Source organism: Lagopus muta, chromosome Z, assembly GCF_023343835.1.
Source record: "Lagopus muta isolate bLagMut1 chromosome Z, bLagMut1 primary, whole genome shotgun sequence".
Lineage (NCBI taxonomy): Eukaryota > Metazoa > Chordata > Aves > Galliformes > Phasianidae > Lagopus > Lagopus muta.
Window position 1 is genome coordinate 70,585,974 of NC_064472.1, and position 18,712 is coordinate 70,604,685.

General features: G+C 42.0%; 1 protein-coding gene across 3 annotated transcripts in view; it reads right to left on the bottom strand.

Annotated features, from left to right (window-relative positions):
• Positions 1–399: 399 nt before the first annotated feature.
• Positions 400–18,712, bottom strand: part of ECPAS (Ecm29 proteasome adaptor and scaffold) — a 59,018-nt gene continuing 40,705 nt past the window's right edge. For all 3 annotated transcript variants that reach the window (XM_048932434.1, XM_048932433.1, XM_048932432.1), the window contains 20 exons: positions 17,769–17,936; positions 16,831–16,910; positions 15,970–16,075; positions 14,937–14,984; positions 13,837–13,958; positions 12,486–12,636; positions 11,600–11,665; positions 9,735–9,824; positions 9,564–9,630; positions 8,687–8,778; positions 8,526–8,592; positions 8,096–8,287; positions 6,997–7,205; positions 6,405–6,448; positions 5,669–5,861; positions 4,929–5,070; positions 4,454–4,559; positions 4,222–4,310; positions 3,558–3,629; positions 400–3,211 (listed from right to left, as the gene is read on the bottom strand). In XM_048932434.1, coding sequence (XP_048788391.1) covers positions 3,072–3,211; positions 3,558–3,629; positions 4,222–4,310; positions 4,454–4,559; positions 4,929–5,070; positions 5,669–5,861; positions 6,405–6,448; positions 6,997–7,205; positions 8,096–8,287; positions 8,526–8,592; positions 8,687–8,778; positions 9,564–9,630; positions 9,735–9,824; positions 11,600–11,665; positions 12,486–12,636; positions 13,837–13,958; positions 14,937–14,984; positions 15,970–16,075; positions 16,831–16,910; positions 17,769–17,936 — 2,244 coding nt within the window. In that variant the 3' untranslated portion in view covers positions 400–3,071. The remainder of the gene's footprint in view (positions 3,212–3,557; positions 3,630–4,221; positions 4,311–4,453; positions 4,560–4,928; positions 5,071–5,668; positions 5,862–6,404; positions 6,449–6,996; positions 7,206–8,095; positions 8,288–8,525; positions 8,593–8,686; positions 8,779–9,563; positions 9,631–9,734; positions 9,825–11,599; positions 11,666–12,485; positions 12,637–13,836; positions 13,959–14,936; positions 14,985–15,969; positions 16,076–16,830; positions 16,911–17,768; positions 17,937–18,712) is intronic.

Genomic DNA, 18,712 nt, shown 5'->3' on the forward strand with positions numbered 1-18,712 from the left:
AATTGTGCTTTCTTGCCCTCCATTGTGCAGGCTAGGTGGAAATATCCCCCTGCATCCAGCATGCGCAGCGCTGATGACACATACCTGCTCTATACTATTCTGTGGTTAGTTTGATTTCTGCGTGACAATGTGGCAGAAGCTGCTTCAATCAGTTACTTGGTAGAGAAGTAGCCAGCGTCCCAAAATACTGGATTTGCTCTGCTGCAGCCATCTCATGACCTTCCATATACACATGCGTAAAACACACACCCATCAGATATTAAAGAATACATACACATATGATAAACACGCTCACAGATGTAATTCATTCCACTCCCAACCCTAAAAACTTGTTTTGCATTTGGAGCAATACTGAAAAATCTCATTAGGAGAGGAGAAAAATTACCAGTTACTGCCAAGGACAGGTCATGCATCTTTTATTTAGATTTACCTTTCTGGTAAGCAACAGGGTTTTCTTTCAGTCAGTCCCTTTACATACTTTGACAGTACAGATTGCAGTGAGTTTGATGGAGATCTTGCAACATTAGAAAACTTCTCAATATACATCCATTGAAGCAACAGCTTGTAGGTCAGAATGAGTGCTAGTGTCAAATCTGCGCACTGCACCCCTGGTATACAAAGCAGCATTGCAGCAGCACAAGGATGCCCAGGCTGGGCAAAGTACAGTGTGTTTTACATAGTGCAATCACTTTTAGAGGAAAAACTCTAGGAAGGCCACATCTACTTATTTTTAATCCTGTCACGTTTACAAATGAGGGGGGTAGAAATCAAGCCTCTGACTGAATTAACTGTTGTACAGGTAGGTTCTGTGTATAGGCACGTGCTTTAGAGAGGAGCTCTGAATCTTCTGTAACCACGAGAAAGACATATTGCTTTGTGATTCAGACAGTAGTAAGCCATCTCTAACCTTCCTAACACTCGGCCAGAGCTGTCAAGCCAGCTGTTTTTAGAGTTCCTAGAATATGCTCTTCCCTCTAGTGTAAATCCCCAATAAAGTCAGGCTGCTATCGACAATTAGTACAGTTCTCCTTACAGCCTTTCGACCACGTGAGGCATTGCCTCCACATACTCCAGTCTGCAGTGAAAAATCAGATTACCAGAGACCTGGAGACTTGTTTTCTGTAACTGTCACTCCAACCAAACACGAAAAAACCCAAGTCAGACAATGAACTGCTACAGCAAAGCATCACTGGTAATATTCATCTAATACAAAATAAATGAGCGCTCACTGACAATACGCGTCATGGCAAGCAAATCTGTAAAGATACTGTAAAGTGATTTGCCCAGTAAAGATTTAAAACATACACTGTGCTCAATAGTTCAAGCTACACGTAAACAAAGAGCAGCTCCCTGCAACAAGGTGTAAATCAAAGTGTTATAGCACCAGCTCCCAGCACCAAGAAGTTGCTTGCTGACCAGCCCTAGTGCACAAAGCATTAGTGCTTGCTGAGGGTTCTGCTACACAAGAGCCACAGTGGGACAGCTCTGCCCATTTTTGCAGACATTTTCTTACCAGATGTGTAAAATCTACATTCCTCCCTTGCCGTGGACAAAGCCAGACAACTGGATGTCACAGTACCAGGAAATACTGAATGGGAAATGGCACCTGAGGGAAAAGTAGGTACTGTACACCTGATTATGAATAAATGGACGTGGAGGAAAGGTGATGTTGTCTGAACAATTCTCGTCCTAACAGATCCTCCCTGAAAGGAGCTCCACGGCTTGTAAGAAAAGAAAGAAGCTTTCCTGTGCTGGAAACCATGGACATGGTGGTACCCACAACAATGATTTTATTTCACCATCAGCAAAGCATTTATCCCCAAAAAACTGTACACATGCGGCTGGCCAGGTTGTGGTGCAGCGCTAACTTTATGCTATGAAAAGTCTGTTGCTGTAGTGGTCAGGTTTGTCTTTCATCTGAGGAGGGCAACAAGGGACAGGCAGCATGGCCACATCATCAAATAGCAACTTTACTCCACGCTAATGCAGATATAATCTTTCTTCTTAAGTGCAAATTAAAAAGTATTTGCTAGAAACCAGCATCACTTGGGCTGCTGAGAAACAACATACAACTCAGTTCCTTACAAATACTGACAATTCTAAATCAATACAGATTTCCAAAGCAAGAACAGAGTTACGAACATGAAGGGGAAAAAATATTACCACTATTTAAAAATATCATTGCAAACTTCGAACACTCTTCAAAAACATATCTAGAAAAGATTGTTTTCCCTTTTTTTTTTTCTTTTTTTTTTTTTTCCCCTGCAGCTGAGGAGTGTCCATGCAAAACAATTTTGAGAAGAGCAGTGTTCTACCTGGGCACCAAAGAGGCCCAATTTTGTCCCACACAGCTCAGTAAAGTGCTCTCTTGTGCATCCTTTGAGAAAGTTCTCATTTAAAGTTTGGGAGGCCGAGGTTACAGCTGGGGAAGGCAAAGCCTCGGTCAATCCATTCTGAGGTCAGAGAAGAAGGAGATAACCTAACAGTATTCTGCCTTTCATAGCTCACGGACAAGAGGCTGCAAGGGAGGAGCAAATAGGAGAAGCAGAGGTGGGTGCCAGATGAAATGCTGCCCCTGGAAGCCACAGGAGTTTAACGCAGACTTCAGGGGCAGTGTTTCATTCTTTACAGGTAATGAACACTAGCCCTACTGCAGAGTCTCAATGACACCGGGTAACAGATCTCCACACACGACACGAGTGAAGCTTTTCACTTCCTGTGCTGGTGGTTATTCAGTAATTGCTTTGCAGGACAGTGGGGATCTGAGTAACATTCTTCTGCTGACTGAAAGGGAAATAAAAGCATCTTGCCCTCTACATTTTTTTTTTTAATGCACACTTAGAAACATTCTAGGGCAGATCATTAAGAGGTATTTACTGACAAAATAGTAACTAATAATAAGCTCAAAAGAGTAAAAGTAACATTAATGGGGAACAGAACTTAAGGCATTTTTTATTTTGGCCAGGAATGATGCATGCTACAGAGTAATCTTCATTTTCCCACTTGGTTTTCAGACCACTGCACTTTTTTTTTTTGTTTTACATGGCACTTCATAGTTGATGTTTTTACATTTAGTTTAGATTTTCAAGTGTTTTCTTCAATACAAATGCCTTCTCCTGTAGCTCAGCTCTGCTGTCTGATGCCATTGTAGATAAGGAGTGGATGAGGTGCTCTCTGCTTTCTGGTTTCAGACTTTCCCACTGTTTAGACTCTGTGTAGAAAGAGAACGACACCAGACATGATTACTGGCATGCTGAAAGTCCACACCAACAAACAGTCCCCACCCCCACATAGGCTGAAGGAGCACATGTCACTCACAGTGACCATGGTCGAGCCTGAACAGTCCACTTTACATCCAACTTCATCCACAACTGCTTCAAACGGTCTTCAAGTTTTCCCAGTCAACAAGCAGCTGACTGGGAAAAATCTAAGCCTAAATACATTGCTAAATCACCCACAACAGAAGGTAACTCTCTCTCTCCTTTTCCAGGTCACATGGCCATGTGCTTTTCTTTATCCAACAGCAATTCTCCCATGTGCCAAGAACAGAGTCTCACCTTGCAGTCTGGTGAGCAGTAGCTGTATCACAGACAAAGCTTCTGTTCTGACGGACGTGTAGCTTTTGTTTTCTAAGGGATTTAAAAACAGAAACAACAAGACAAAAACAACTGAACTCATAGCCAAAGGAACACAGCTGTACAGAGAGCAGTCACCTCCACAGTCTGAAGACTGCTCATAGCACAGCTCATATACGCTACCAGACTGCACAGCTACCCTGTCAGACACCTCTGAATGGCAGAAAGTGACCAGGGAGAGTCTAACAGGTCCCCTAAGCCCTGTGTATCACCCTCCCATTAATACAGGTCTACTGCTCCTTGCACATGTTGAACGGCAGCAAGGTTCAAATATCTGCAATTTGATGATAAACAACCTCTGTGCATCACAGACTTTTCCTCAGCTAAATTTTGAGGGCTATAAATCACCCAGATTTTAACAAACAGTATTTAGTGGTGGTACACAAGCACAAGAGGAATAAACTTCCCTGAGAACAGCATCTTGTACTACACCATTTTCAGCAGCTTCCACAGAGCAAGGCAGGATGAGGTGCTACCTCTGGCAGCCTATTCTCATCCTGCATTTTCTCTGCTAGCCAGCAACCAAAGGAGAAATATATTAACATGCAATTCATTGTCAACCTTAAGCTGTGCAACATTCACTTACCTAAAGAATGGGTGATAGATGAACAGGTTTCCAACAGTATTTCTGTCAATGCCCCAGGGTCTGCATGCTCCTCCTCAAACAGCACCAACCTGTCAAATGCAGAACCAGTCACTCTTTTTTCACTAGGACAGAGATCTGCTGTACCTTCCTCTGAGAATCACTGCATGTCTTTCATAATGTAAAAGTTTGAAGCAGTAAAAAAACTGAAGTGAATGGCAGAAATGAGAATTACCTCTGAAAGTAGGCGTTCATGGCTTGCAGCACTCCGAGCTGCACTTTCCATGTGCTGAGTTTCAGATGGTCACACATTAACTTGCAAAACTGCTGGCGATAGCAACCTACAAAAATTAAGGAATTATGTTACCGTTGGTCACAACAGGGAAAGGCAGAAGGAATCACTTCCTGCCCTGTCTCCTACATATTCCTTATCCTGTACTCAAGTTACATCACCCCAGATTCGTAGCATAGGATCAAGTCAACACTGGCAACAAATGGTTCCAGAAACCTTCATCCATCAAGGCAGGGCACTACACTCATTAAGAAACACTGGAAGAAAAGCATCTTCTTTCTGCACCCTGTTTTTTTCCAAACATATCCACAAATCTTCTCAAAAACTTCCCCACACCAAATACAATTTCTAGGTCCCTCTCTCCTCCCCCTCCTCCTTTGAAGGGGGGGATTCCAGAGCTCAGTGTCAGATGACTCACGCTGCGTCTCCGGGCTCCTTGGCCAGGCTTTGCCCAGGGTCTCGAAGGCACAGAGCAGGGACTCCAGCTGCAGCTCCCTCTCTCTCGCATCCTCATCTTCTTCGTCAAGCTTTGGTAAACTTGCACCCACATTCTCAGAGTTCTGCAGTGGTGAGGAAGGCATGACAGATAGGGAACAAGGGCAGGCTGACCACACACTTCAGTTTAACCAATCTTCCCTTAAAGCCAGTGCAGGCAGTCTCTACACCCAGCCCAGAACCCCCATATGGCCTCCTTGGCTACCAGCGGCTCCAGAACTGCTGGCAGTCTGCAGAAGTGCATGGAAAGCTTTCATGGCCCTATGCCCAAACAACTCCCAGTGCTGAGAGTCTGAATCACAGAACTGCAAAGCACTGCAAAAGCTCAAGGGAAGCACTTTATACAGCTTTCTAGGAGTGCCCTGCTGCCTGTAGAGCAGCCAGGAAATTAACTTTTTAATGCAGTACTGATACAATGCTGGATGCCACAGGACAGATTCTGCCAAGGCAATTACAGGGCTAATTTAGAATTTGGGAGCACAGCTACAACCTTCCCAGGGCTCACAAGCAGTCTGGTAGTCAGCCCTAACAAGGATCTAGCTGAGTGCTGTGTCCTCCTCGTACTGCTTCTCTGTAGAAATCCGGCATGCCTTGAACCTCATCAGCGTGACCGTTTGCTACTTGGCTGTTTTGAAAGAGAGAAAATCCAAGCTGAACCATCACCTTCTTTATCATGGGGAAGATGATATCTGCCAGCTCCTGGAACCGATCTTCCTTGGTTGCCTGCAGCACTGCAGCCATGCAGCTTAGTGCCACCATCTTGTACTTCAGGTTCTCTTTCCGACACTCTTTCAGTACAGCCTGGACAACATCATTGACACTGGGCTGGCCAGGCACTGACTTCTGCAGCTCTGCACTGCAACACCAATGCACACAGAGATGCATTAGACTCAGCCCCAAACACAACTTTTTCCAGAGATCACAAGCAATTCCCACATTAAGGCATTGGGCTGCCTACCAACAGTTATCTAAAGCTACACTCCCAAATTCTTCTTCACTGTTACTCTGCCTGTCCCGCCTGAATTTCCTTCCTGTTTTTCCATACACATTTTCAGTGCACTCTTCCCACTTCTTCTTCCTCTTTCTCTCTTTTCCCCTTTAAGGTGCTAATTCTTCCACTTAGTCTCTTTTTTCTCTTTAGCAATTCTGGCCTTTCAACATCCTCCTCTTTGCCCTAAATCAATTGTTAGCTCCTTATGAAGCACTGTTTGTGCCTTTCAGCCCTCACCAGTGACCACATACAGGCAGAAGGAGTGGAGAAAAACTCCCCACGTATTGATGCTCAGAACTCACAGAAGAGCAGGGAGACACAGATTCTTCCATGCACTGCAACCCTATGTGGGAACCAGTTTTTTAACATCCCAGATCCCAAGGGTACCACTTCTTTCAAGATACTCACTTGCAGGCAGAGACAACACTGGTGATAGCCTTTAACAGCTCCTCCTGCAGTGAAAAAACAGATATCACTGAGAAATACTTCACAGGAATGTGGTCCTGCTGTGCAAGAACGTCCTTTGCACTTTGACAGAGGACAGAGGTGTGTGTGGGGACACACATCTGTGACTCCAGCCAAAAGAAGCAACGTCTTGCACCTTACACTTCTTCTACACCGCTGTAGAGGCCGCAGAGGCCTTGCACTGAACAGCAGTGTAAATGGGCCTTTCTGCACCACTGAGCCATATGTTAGTCCTGCTTAAAACTAAAACGTGGTGCAGCAGAACTCCAAAGTTGCAAACAATGCTAAACTGGGAGGCTGCTGACTCTCACCACGGCTGAGAGATGCTGCAGAGATGTTGATAAACGGGAGTGCTGGGCAGTCACCAACCACACGAGGATTAATAAGCGCTGGATTCTGCACCAAGTGCAGGGCAAACACTAGGCTCCCTAAATCTGACTTCCTATATGTTGCCCTGTGTAACAAAGAACACTGAACTTCCTGCTTCAAGACCGAGTGCTGGACTAACACTTGCAAGGTGACAGTTCGTTTTTACCTTTCCAATCCATGTTCTCCCTGGCAGGCCCTGCAGCAATGCAGACAGCACTGTTCCCAGATGTGGAGGTACAAGGGAGCTGGTCTGTTTGGCAATTGATGCCATGGCAGCTGCTCCCTGAGCTTTCATTTTCCAGGACTGGGACTGCAATGCCTTCTGTGTAATGGCTATCAGCTCCTGCATATACAGCCTAATGCCACCCTGAGTACCTGCATAACAAAATAAAACGATAATTTTGTCAAAGAATGAACAAATATCATATCTTACTTAAAAAAAAATAAAATAAAATAGGAGAGTAGGCAATTAAAGATTCCTGTAGGTTTTTTCTTGTTTCGTTTTACAGAAACAGTATGCTGGTAGTTCGTACTTCAGGCAGTGCAGCAAAGAATTCTTCCCAAGTTTATTGAAGACTGGTTCCGTCTTCTCAATAAGTCTTGCAAACAAAATCTTTAGACTTTAGTACCTAGATAAAAAGCTATCCACGTGGCAGACACTGTGCACTTTGTCAGCTCATTTCACCTTCAGAGGTAACTGGAAAACCCTTCAGCCCTTTCTTTTACTGACTAGATCCGAAATCAAGTCAGAGAAGGAACAAGCAAAACCAATTTCACCATGCATCCAGATTCTCCTCTAGAAAGCACGGCAAAACATAGTTACATTCACTGAAGTAAAACCACAAGACATCACCAGAGGACCAGACAAGATTTCCAGCAACAAAGGAAGGCCGAAGTTCCCTCCAATTCAGAGTGTGCAGCAATCCCTAAAGACCATCATGGAAAGTTCCAAAGGTGTTCAGTTACCCGTAACATAAGGGCTGCATTACAGCAGCATTAAGTGCCTCACAACCATAAAACTGTTCTCCTGACTGTCTCTGTGCATCATCAGCTATTGACAATAGCAGTTATTTCAAATAGTCACAGAGAAGTTAACCCACCCAAGTTCTCACAGAACATCTTCAGGACAGTAGGAAATACAGAAAATAAGTTTCCCACATCTCTTACCATAAGAATTTCATATAACCAAAACTGATTTCCAGAAAGAATAGTATTTCATGCCTCAAATCCACTAGAAAGCTTTTGCTTCTCCTAATGCAACTTACCCGGTACATTTTCCTGCCAAACTTCCGCCCACAGAGTAGAATCATCTTTTTCTCCTTTTTCTTCATCAGGAACTTCATGCATGCCAAGAAAAGCCAATGGCAACACCTGTTTGGCATGGTTCTTCACTACATCCGGACTGTAGCGTCCCACAGCATGTACAGTTAAAGCACAGCCTGTTCTGTACACTGGCTCTGAAAGAACAAAATAAGCAAAATAAGCAACTGGGAGGCAAGCTTTTTTTTTTTTTTTCAGTTTGACAGCTTGGTCAGCCTCTCAGTAAAGAGAGGAACGCAGATCACAATGCATGGAAATCATTCAAGTAGTGAAGACAAACGTCACAATATAAAAATGTTTCTTTACCAGCTTCTGTCAGCATCAAGAACTTTTTTTCTATATATTCTGTAACTGAATATCCAAGAAGAAACAAACCTTCCTTTTCCATGTACCAGCTGTTAAGCTTGTGCAGTAATTTCTCGGTGCTACTGTCCCGAGAAGTCTGTAACAGAAAAGAGACCACTCAAACAGTTGAAAAAAACCAAAACAATAACAAGTAAGTAAAAAGCCTAAGACTGTCTCAAACCCCTACTCACCCGGACCAGATGCCCCATAGCAAAAGCAAAAGACTTCTGTATCACACTGTTCCGATCAGTCAGGCCAGTAAGTAAAGCACTCATAAGTTTGCCTGTTGGAAGAGTTCACTTTGTCAGATGTATCATGTTTTTATTGCTGTGACAAGAATTAGAACTGCCTGTTTCATTAGATCATATGCATTTTCACACTCTTCACACTCTTCAAAGTGAGACATTTACGCGTTCTCACTCTTCAAAGTTTGCTGGGTTATGCATCTGTTTCCTCCATGTTTACTCCAGTGCACAGTGTAATGCAGCTCTTGGTGGCAAAGCTCAGCCAATGCTGATGTTCTGCCATCCTTAGCCTGCAAATCTTGACTGATAATGCTTCTCTGACATGAGCATCCTAGCTTATCAACTACTGAGTTCTTTTTCTACTTTGCAGCAGAAAGAAGTCCTTCTTTGTATTCCTAAATCACAATAAATTTTCTCTTTACATTGAGAATTAAGATCCACAGGACCTAAGTCCTTTATGATTGTCCTGTAGATCAAAGTGAAAAAACAAGTGCTTACTTACAGCACTACACTAACACAAACATTGTTACTATGCTCCAAAAAGGTCTAGAGACAAATTTCCATCTGCTCCTCCATCTTCTCCTGGGCACTGGGGAACTCTCTCATCTTTTCTCTCAGCATCTTCCAGGTTGGTGATGAATCGAGCATCCCACAGATCTAAACTAGTATCCCTATCTCACACATGACAACTTCAAACAACTCTGAGGAAAATAAAAAAAAAGATCATTCTTGTAATAAAAATCGAAGGTGAATAGGGAAGAAAAGCTACCTACAAAGCAGCTATCAAAAACGCTTAAAACTTGAGACTAGAAACAAACCCTACCTGAATAAGGTGTTAGGTCCTGGGGACACTGTGTGGCTAGTGAGACAATTACACTGGCACAGCCTCCCTAGAAGATTGCAGGAGAAAACAAAAGATATTAAACCATATTAGCACCTGGTTATCGCTGTTCATACTTGCTGAGGTACACGGCTATTAACATCCCAGGTGTACCTTTGTGCCTAGGCCTACTCCGCTTTTTATCAGTTCACACAGCCGAGGAATCAGCTCACCCAGGACAGAAACATCCAAGTACTGCAAGCTCTAGAAAAAGGGAAGAGGAAAAAAAGATAAAATAATGAATGTGACTGACTTCAAGCTGATCTGAAAAAAACATCCTGTACCACGCAGAGATTGTATTGTCCCTGACCTGTGGAGAGATGACCCTGCTGAAATTACTGGAATCAATCAATATATTCCTGCACTCAGGCTTTTTCAAAAGCTGAAAGTATTACACAAGAAAGAATTTCTTTTGAACTGGAAAAGAAGAGGTGCAAAGGGTGCCTATCTTAGGACAAAACCAAACATTTGTCTTGACTGCCTGAAAGCCTGAAGCATTAACAGCCTGACTACACAATGAAATGGCAACAGTCAAGCTTTTAAGCAGGAGAAGGCAAACAGATGGAAAAAGCCACAAAAGTTTGAGAGATATAATTGGTAAACTTCTAATCACTTGTACACTTGATGCTTGTGAGCAAACAAGTCTCATGTTACCAGTACTGTGCAGTACTGTCTGCAGAGGGGAGACTCACCCCATAGCAAATTCAAAGATCATGCATTAACCTTCTCTGAGCTTCTGAGTCAGGTATCCTAACAATTTTCCCTACTGTGAGTAGGGTGAAGGGAGAAAGGAATAACCCACAGCATCGCTTACAAGGATACAGTTCACCATCTCCTAGTCTGCCCCAGAACATGCAGGAATAGAGAAGGCTGCTCACAGACCAGAACGTTTTTATGGTACTCCAGGGAAGATGCACTATCCCAGCCTTTTGCTAACAAATCTCAAGCACTGACAAGAACATCACAACTGTCGTGAAGGGGCAGAGATATAGCCAGGAAGAGAGACAGCAGCAGCTGTTCCGGTCTGCAGGGCATCCATGAGTACAATTTTACACGGAACCTTTCATCCCCAACCACTTCACACACTATTTATAGAGAGCACTCCACCTGACACTGAAATGCAGCTCGCCCTGGCACAGACACCCAACATCCCAAATGCTGCTACATGCAGGAGAACTTGCTGTTGTTATTTTTCCGCAAGTGAAGAGAATAGCTCTGTAGACTGCACTTCTCCTAAAGCTTGCTCAGTGCTCACACACCCTTGCCTGCTCTCATGTCCCAGGCTGCACGAAGTGTCCAAGCAGAAAACAGGGAGTCCTCTTCTTTAGAAAAAGATAGGTTGGTACCTGGAGACCAGAAAGGTCTACCAAACCCTACAGCACAGTGCCTCAGCATCAGGAACTCCTCCAGCAGCAAACTACAGTAACAAACACCAGCTACAGACAGTGCTTTCATTGACAATGGAGTTTTTTTTTTTAAACATCCCCACCATCTGAAGCACAGCCAATGTCCAGGTGAGCTTATCTAAGGCAACACAAGGCAAGGACTAGACAGCATTTGTGTCTGAAGAACAAGTACTTTTGCCAGTCTGAGGCTAGGCGTGCAGCTTTTTTGTTGAACTGTAGGCCAGAGATGAAAAGAAATGGCAAAATGCAAAAAGCAAAATGCAGAATTAGCTGAGCTCCCATCCAAGTAAAAGCATTTGTAAGAAGCCCTTTTCATCAAAGAGAGCAGGTTCTCAGGTGGAAAAACATTCTCTCTGATTCCAAATGGAACCACAGCCATTTACAACAGATGGGAAGAGCAAGCTGTGACTAACAGGATAAGACAAATCAGCGTGTGAAAAACATGAACAGACGTCCACACAAGGAGATAATAAAACAAAGCCTGAAGAGAAATTCCATAAATGCTCCTACTTCCATTTCCAGTCTCCTATCATACATTCCTTAAACTGGAAACTTCTTGAATCAAACAATTACCATGTTAATGGTTTCCATCATAGGAGATGACTTGACAGCACTAAGTCTGGCACTATCCATTGCAGTCTAAAGAAAAAAAAAAGAGAACAAGAAAATATTAATTCAACCTGAAAGGCCAGCATTAGGTGTAACTCACTACCTCTTAAACTCAAGCCAAGAGACAGCTGATGTTGTAGCTGGAGTACAGGAGGTGCACTATATATATAATTCTGATATGATGGACAGACAAAAATGGGGAAAAAAAACAAACTCTGCCCTATTGTTCACTACTTTCTAGTTGACAGAAGAGCAGAATTTACTCCTTTCCTCTTCCCACAATCAAAGTAGCTGAACTTGCTACTGAACAATAGGGTTCCAGTGATTTCCCCAGAAGCCTGTGACCGATTAATATGGTTCTTTGAGATAGATTACAAGGACACTACTGAAACACCCAGCTCCAGCCTGCACTGCTACAGCATGCCTTCTAATTTACGTTACAAGTCATCACACAATTAAACCCCTACGAAAAGGAGTAGCAAAGTCTGACAGTACATGTGCATTATTAGACTCTGCCTGTTTCACAGTTGTACATGGTGCTGAAGTGATGTTTAATTGCTTGTTACCAAAGTTGTTCTTCACTTTCTGAAATACATGGAAATCTAGGAACTAAAAAAAATCCTAACACTTCCTTGTCCCAGCAAAAAAACCCCCAAAAAAACAACAACAAAACAACCCAAACCTGCCCATCCAGATTCCAATGATTAAATTCTTTTAGTAACCCGTTAGCCATTCTTCTTTACCTCTACCTCTCAAATCTGCTACTTTCTGGTCAAGAACAGAATAAATGCAATTTTTTATCTTTGCTATTTCTGCTCTGTTGATAATTCCCTTTAATATTTGCACTTACTTTATCTTGATCTGTTGCACAGAGGCTTAAGTAACTGAGGACCTGAGGCTCCAGTGCACTCAAGGCCTCCAGCAAGGCTGGGATAAGTTTTGGTGCATGAGGTTTCAGCATAGATCCAGCACTTTTACTGATCTTCACAAGAGTGTTAATGCTAGAAGAAGCAAGGAAAAATCAACACAGAAACAGTTTTGGCTGAAAAAAAATCTCTGGTATACTTTAATACAGTACCAAAAAATGGCCAATTAATGGCCAATTCAGATCACCATCTATACATTGTTCTGATTAGGTGGTAGCAGATCTTAGCCCTGAGCCTCTAAGCCATTCTATGCTCTGCATGGAGACTGCTTAGATTAGCCAGGGTATTAAAAAGGGCAAGGAGTACTACAGACTACTGTAGGAACAAATAACATGTTTCAAAAAAGGTTCTGAGAAAAGTCAGTCAAGAGAAATCAATTGCTTCTTCCTAAGAAAAGCACAATTACAGTGTCTTGAGATCCTTCTGTACAGATCCCATTTGTCGGTCTAAAATCTTTAGATCTCTCAGACTGCATTTTGACAGTATTTTCAAACCTTAAAAAGGATGAAAAAAAAATTCACTGTTTGTTTAGAGCTTCCTTAACCTTCCTACGTAATCACAATCAATAAAAGAAAATTGTTTCTCAGGAGACCAGCAGTGCTCCAGGTCTGAAGTAAATGAAGAAATAAGTAAGGCTCCAAAGTGACAAGCATAATAATTCCCTACATACCAAGGGACATCAAAGTATTAAAATGCATAACGCATATCTGAGCAATGTGAACAAATGCATTTGTCTCTGCAATATGTGCTGTCATTAGTCACATCTAGACATGAAATAAGACCTGTCTTTTCCAGGAACTATCATGGGACTTTTTTTGTTTGTTTACAAGTAGATGAGATGCCACTTCTAAATAATCTTGAGCAGAAAAAAGCTCTTGAAGATCAGTTTGCCTCTTGTACCTGGACAAAAGAACTCTCTCCTAAGCAATGAATCTGTACATCTGCAGAAAAGGGAGATATTTCAAGGTCAAAGCGTAGAACTTTTTAATACTGTTGTCTCCATTTGTTTAAATAAGATGCTTCCAAAATACAAATATAGCTTCCTGTTTCAGTGGGTTCAATATGAAGGCTGTTTTGGGCAGAAATTTGTGACTTCAAACACAAAAAATGTTCTGCAAGTGAAGTGAATAAGCTGGGTATCTTTGGCACAAATCATAGAATCATCAAAGCTGGGAAAGATTACTAAGATCATCTAGTCCGACCACCAACCCACTCCTACCATGCCCAAATCATACATACCCTCAACCCAGCAAGTTTGTAGGCTGCAAAACTAACCTGAGAGACCGGACTTCAGCAACTGTGCTGACTATTCCTTTATCAAGGAGACAAGGGAGCAATACAGCTACTGTCTTCTGACCAGCAACTCCTTTGGAGGGATCACACATTTTCACACAAACCTGGAGATAGATGAGAATTACTGTTACAAGTATGTACAAATTTCCTGCTTGGATTTAGTCAAAGCACCTTTTGAGTCAAACAGAAGCCAAATGCAACTGCACAAACTGCTTACAGTGAAACCCAAGCTCTGCCACATGTTTGTGCTCTCCAGAAAGTACTCAGACCCTAAACCATGTTCTTAAAGATGCTTCAGCTACAGTCAGCTTTCAGAAAAGGCAAGTTCAAAGCCACATCTAAGAGGCGCTGATCTGCACCTAAGGGGAAATGCACTACATGATCCCTCAGCTCAGAACAGCCCTTCTCATCCACACAGATTCAACCATCAGGCTGCAAATCCCATGTCAAAGAAGACTCTGCAATTGTAACAGCAGTGTGTTTGGACCAGATCACCACTTTTGTCATTGAAATTGCATGCTGCATACATCACAAAAGTTATGATTTCAAATACAGTTCTTATGATCTGTTACTATTTCCACTGATTTGACCTCTTAGAAGAATATCAAACAGCACATTAAGTGATATGCAGAGTATCCCCAGCATATTCTGTCAGTGGTTGCACCGAACAGTGAAGTTCAGACTGGACTACATTGTTTCACAAAAGGTTTTACTGGGCTTGGTCAGCTACATCTCTATGCAGTTACAGAATGTTTCCTTAGACCTCATGAAGTGGGAAAAAGAAGATTAGGAGAGAGAACTACCAGTTCAGTATCTCCCTCCTGTGGCTGTACTGAACTTAGCACTGCATTATCCTCAAACACCAGAACTCCACTGACATCAACGAAAGTAAGGAGGAGTATGTGGCCAAGCTTATTACAGTTGCCTTTTAAGATACTGTTCTGTTTATTACTCTTATACTAGACAATTCTCTAAGATAATAGCCTGTTGTAAAAGGCCATTCCTTGAGAGATGAAGAGGAATGATTATCACAGACATCCAGAACATGCATGTGTGTACAAGTGACAAAATATGTTTTTTACCTTACTTAAGGTTTTTAAGGCTAGTTCTGCTGCTTTTCGCACAGACTCCTAAAAACAAACAACAAAACCACCAAATAATATTATTACTAGTTTTACAGCTTCTATATAATGATGCACACTCACTGATAGTATAACAGTAGTTCTGTTAAGAATGTATTCATGGCTGACACAAACCTTCAAAGAAACTTCATAGCAGCAAGTAAGCAGTCAAATCAGCACTGACCTGGTGGCACATGACACCACTACCAGTCAAAGTCTCACTTTACCTGCACTGATGAATTAACAAGTATTGAGCAAAACTCCTGCATACTGAAACACAATCACTGGCATTGGTAACTTCCTTAGATGCTCTCAGAATAATTCTGGGCTGTCACAAATGGACTTTCTCAAAGTTTGTTTTCCTGATGAAATTTAGAAATTGGTGTCCCATGAACCCATTCCAAAAGGCCGCATGCAGATAGCTGATCTGCTCTGGAGGCTAGTATTTTTCATTAGCAATAAGGCAGAACATTCTGTGCAAGTTGGTTTGAGTGCCCCAGAACATTTCTGAACACAGTGAATTTACTGGTATAAGAGCAACTTCCTTGTTCACAGCACAGTTTGGGAAACAATCCAGCCCTGCTTTTGCTAGAAAATCTGGATGCACAGAAAACACAGGCTCTAGCATGGGAGGACCTGAGGACTCTGACTTCCAATCTGCAAGGCATTTAAGCACACAAGCAGACAAAAAAAAATAAAAATGTTTCTATACTTGAGAATATAATGAGTAATTCTTTCATATCCAGGAAAAAATGCTGAACCTTCAAGAGTAGCAGCAGGAATGAAAGCTAACACTTAAAAACATGAGGAAAAACACACATAATTCATTAGAGAGCATGGAAATTTTAACTGCAAAGGGCCTGAACCTTTAGTTTGCTTAACACATAACTACCATTAGCTTTAACTCAATTTCTCAAAGAATCTCTTCTAAATACCTCAAAGTTTGATCACTACTTTCCATTGAAGATTCCAGTTCAAATTACAGTTCCATTACCTTAATGTCATCTTGCACTCTAAACATAACTTCCCAGATTTCTGGAAGCTTGTCTATGATGTCATCCAAAGGCCTTCCTCTCAGCAGGTCATTCAATGCAAGACAGCTGCAAACACAGAATCTCATTTCCATCACATGGTATTTCTTTGATATGGGTATACACGCATTTGTAAACACAAGTAAATTATTAAAAAAAAAAAAAAAAAAAAAGAACTGTTTACACTTCTTATTTTCCCCAAACCCTAAACCTGTTATAAGAATGTCTCCTTTAGCAGAAGAGACAAACACCCAGCTAGACAGGTGAAATGTGAAACAGATGACAGCAATCAACAAAAAAGGCTGCTGTGGTAAAAACTGCTGTTGAAAACATTCCAGTTAGGATATTGTTTCAATTTTTTTTCTCCAAGTACAGGACAAAAAAGCCTCACAACAGTCTGAAGACTGGAACTGAAATAAAATGGAAGTTCTCAAAACAGTGTAACCATAGACTGATATAAATAAAAAACATTTATTAAAAATGCTCTTCCAAGCAGCATGCTGCTGTCAAGTATGTATATAGACAGACTACCAATATTTTCTAATGTCAAGCAATACTTCAGCCCCACAGATAGCCAAAAACTTTGTATGCAGATAGCTCCTCCTTTGTGGAATGTTGTCTAGCATTATGTTAAATCGCATGCAATAAAAATTTTCAGGCTCAAAGAAGCAAACTGCTTTAAGATTTTATCACTCTCAAGTGTGAACTCCAAGGCCAGGATCTATCCTGATAGAAGGACATGCCCTCCTCCCACACAGACTTCTTTAGATTAGCAGATTTATTGTAAAGAGTTCAAGAAAACTCTGTTACTTCCCCATCAATACCTGGATTCCCTGATTCTCCACAGACTGCTAGTTAGGTTACTGATCAAATCATCAAGAATTTCCTTCATATACTTATCAACCTATAATTGAAAAGAAAGGAATATACTTCAGACAAGCCTAGAACATGCATCTGTTGTGCTCTCTTATGAATGATCCTAATGGACAGTATTATCTGACTTCAGTCACAGCAGATGAACCAATGCTTGCCAGAGCTGGCTCTGTGCAAGTTCATTTTGACTTTGCTTCAGAAGTGCCCTTCTTTGCACTGCTTCAGAGCTTAGGGCTAGAGCAGGGACCACAATGAAAAATTAAAGTTCTTCAGTCCTTTTCAACAGAACTGTTTAGATGCAGCACTAAACATGCATTATAGCAGAAGCAATTGTACTCTGCCCAAGGATCAGTCAATTACTTCATTCTGAGATTAGCCATGACATGAGAAAAAACTTGCAAATTCAGCTCCAGTTCTTTAAGATCCAGAGTCAGGGCAACTTAAGAAGTCACTCATGCCTGAAACATGCCTGGGAAAGAGTTAATCTCAAATTGATGAAATAATCTCTTCCCATAGGTTTCTTCCCACTCTAGAACTGAGGAACCACACTTAGATGCTCTTGCTCTAAGGGATGCATCTTCAACTATAATGACTTCTCAAGAACTTCTCAAATGCAGTGTCAAAGCAATATCACAGTGAGGAAAGACCTGCATGTCAGCTTTAACACTGGCCACACAAAGTCTATTTTATCCTTTCACAAACAAGAGGAAGCACAAAGCCTTTGTGCATTCCTCACCTCATCCTTGGGTTCAACCACATCTTTCTTTAGGACAATGTCTAATTCCTTTTTACACACTTCCTCATTTCTTAAGACACAGCTTTCCCATAAGGACCTCTAAAACACTCCCAGGTTAGTAGGAACCCACCACTGTTGTTTACAGCAACTCACCATCGATTTGTCAGTGACCAAGGCATTCCAAATGCTGGTCATTGCTTGCCGAATGCCCAGGTTGGGGTCAAACTGGTAACGGTAAAGCCGAGGAAGAAGCTGGGGCAAAAACGGAGCCAGCTGCTCTCCAGCCTTGGCAGCTATCACATTGAAACCAAAAGCTGCTCCCTGAAACGATGACAGACGAACATTTGGTGAAACCATGTACTCACCACTCAGTTATCACTCCTGGGCACACCAGTCAGTGGCAAAGCTGACTGACAGTCTAGATAACAAGAGAAGAAGAACGAGAGCAGTACTGGTACAAGCTCTTGCCAATGCTACAGTATCAGAAATACATCAAGCAGACAGTCACCATCAGGAGATGAAAAGACACTGAAAGAATTTCAGCCCTTCCCACACCACACCCTCCAACTTTTTTTTCAAGATATCATTTGACAGCTTATGGCAAAGCTCTGGTGGAAGATAACAGCTGCAAGGATTTGAGTACGTTTTTCCAAAATAAGCTCTTCCTGAAGGAAGGCCACTGCTTCCCTTCAACTCTGCTGCATTCAGAAGATCTACAATAACTTATGAACTGAAAAATTAACCAACACTATCTTAACCATGCAACTTACATTTCTGGGGATTACTGGTTTGCACATGGCCTTATTTATTTCAAACTCAAGCATTCCTTCATACTCTTTCTTTTTTTCCCTACAGAGCACTACTGTCAATTACGACACAGTGGAACTGATGCTCATCCATGAAGTGTCATGGAATTTCGTATGACAGCTTGAAAAGAGGCTGCCACTGCATTACCTTTGAGTAGTTTGTGACTGCACTCAATGACTTCCTCTACATTTCCTGACTTGACATGTCAAAAGCTGCCACTTAAAACCTCAGTTACAGAACTACTTCACAGGATAGAAAGTACTTTCTAGACTGTGACCCAGATAAGACAA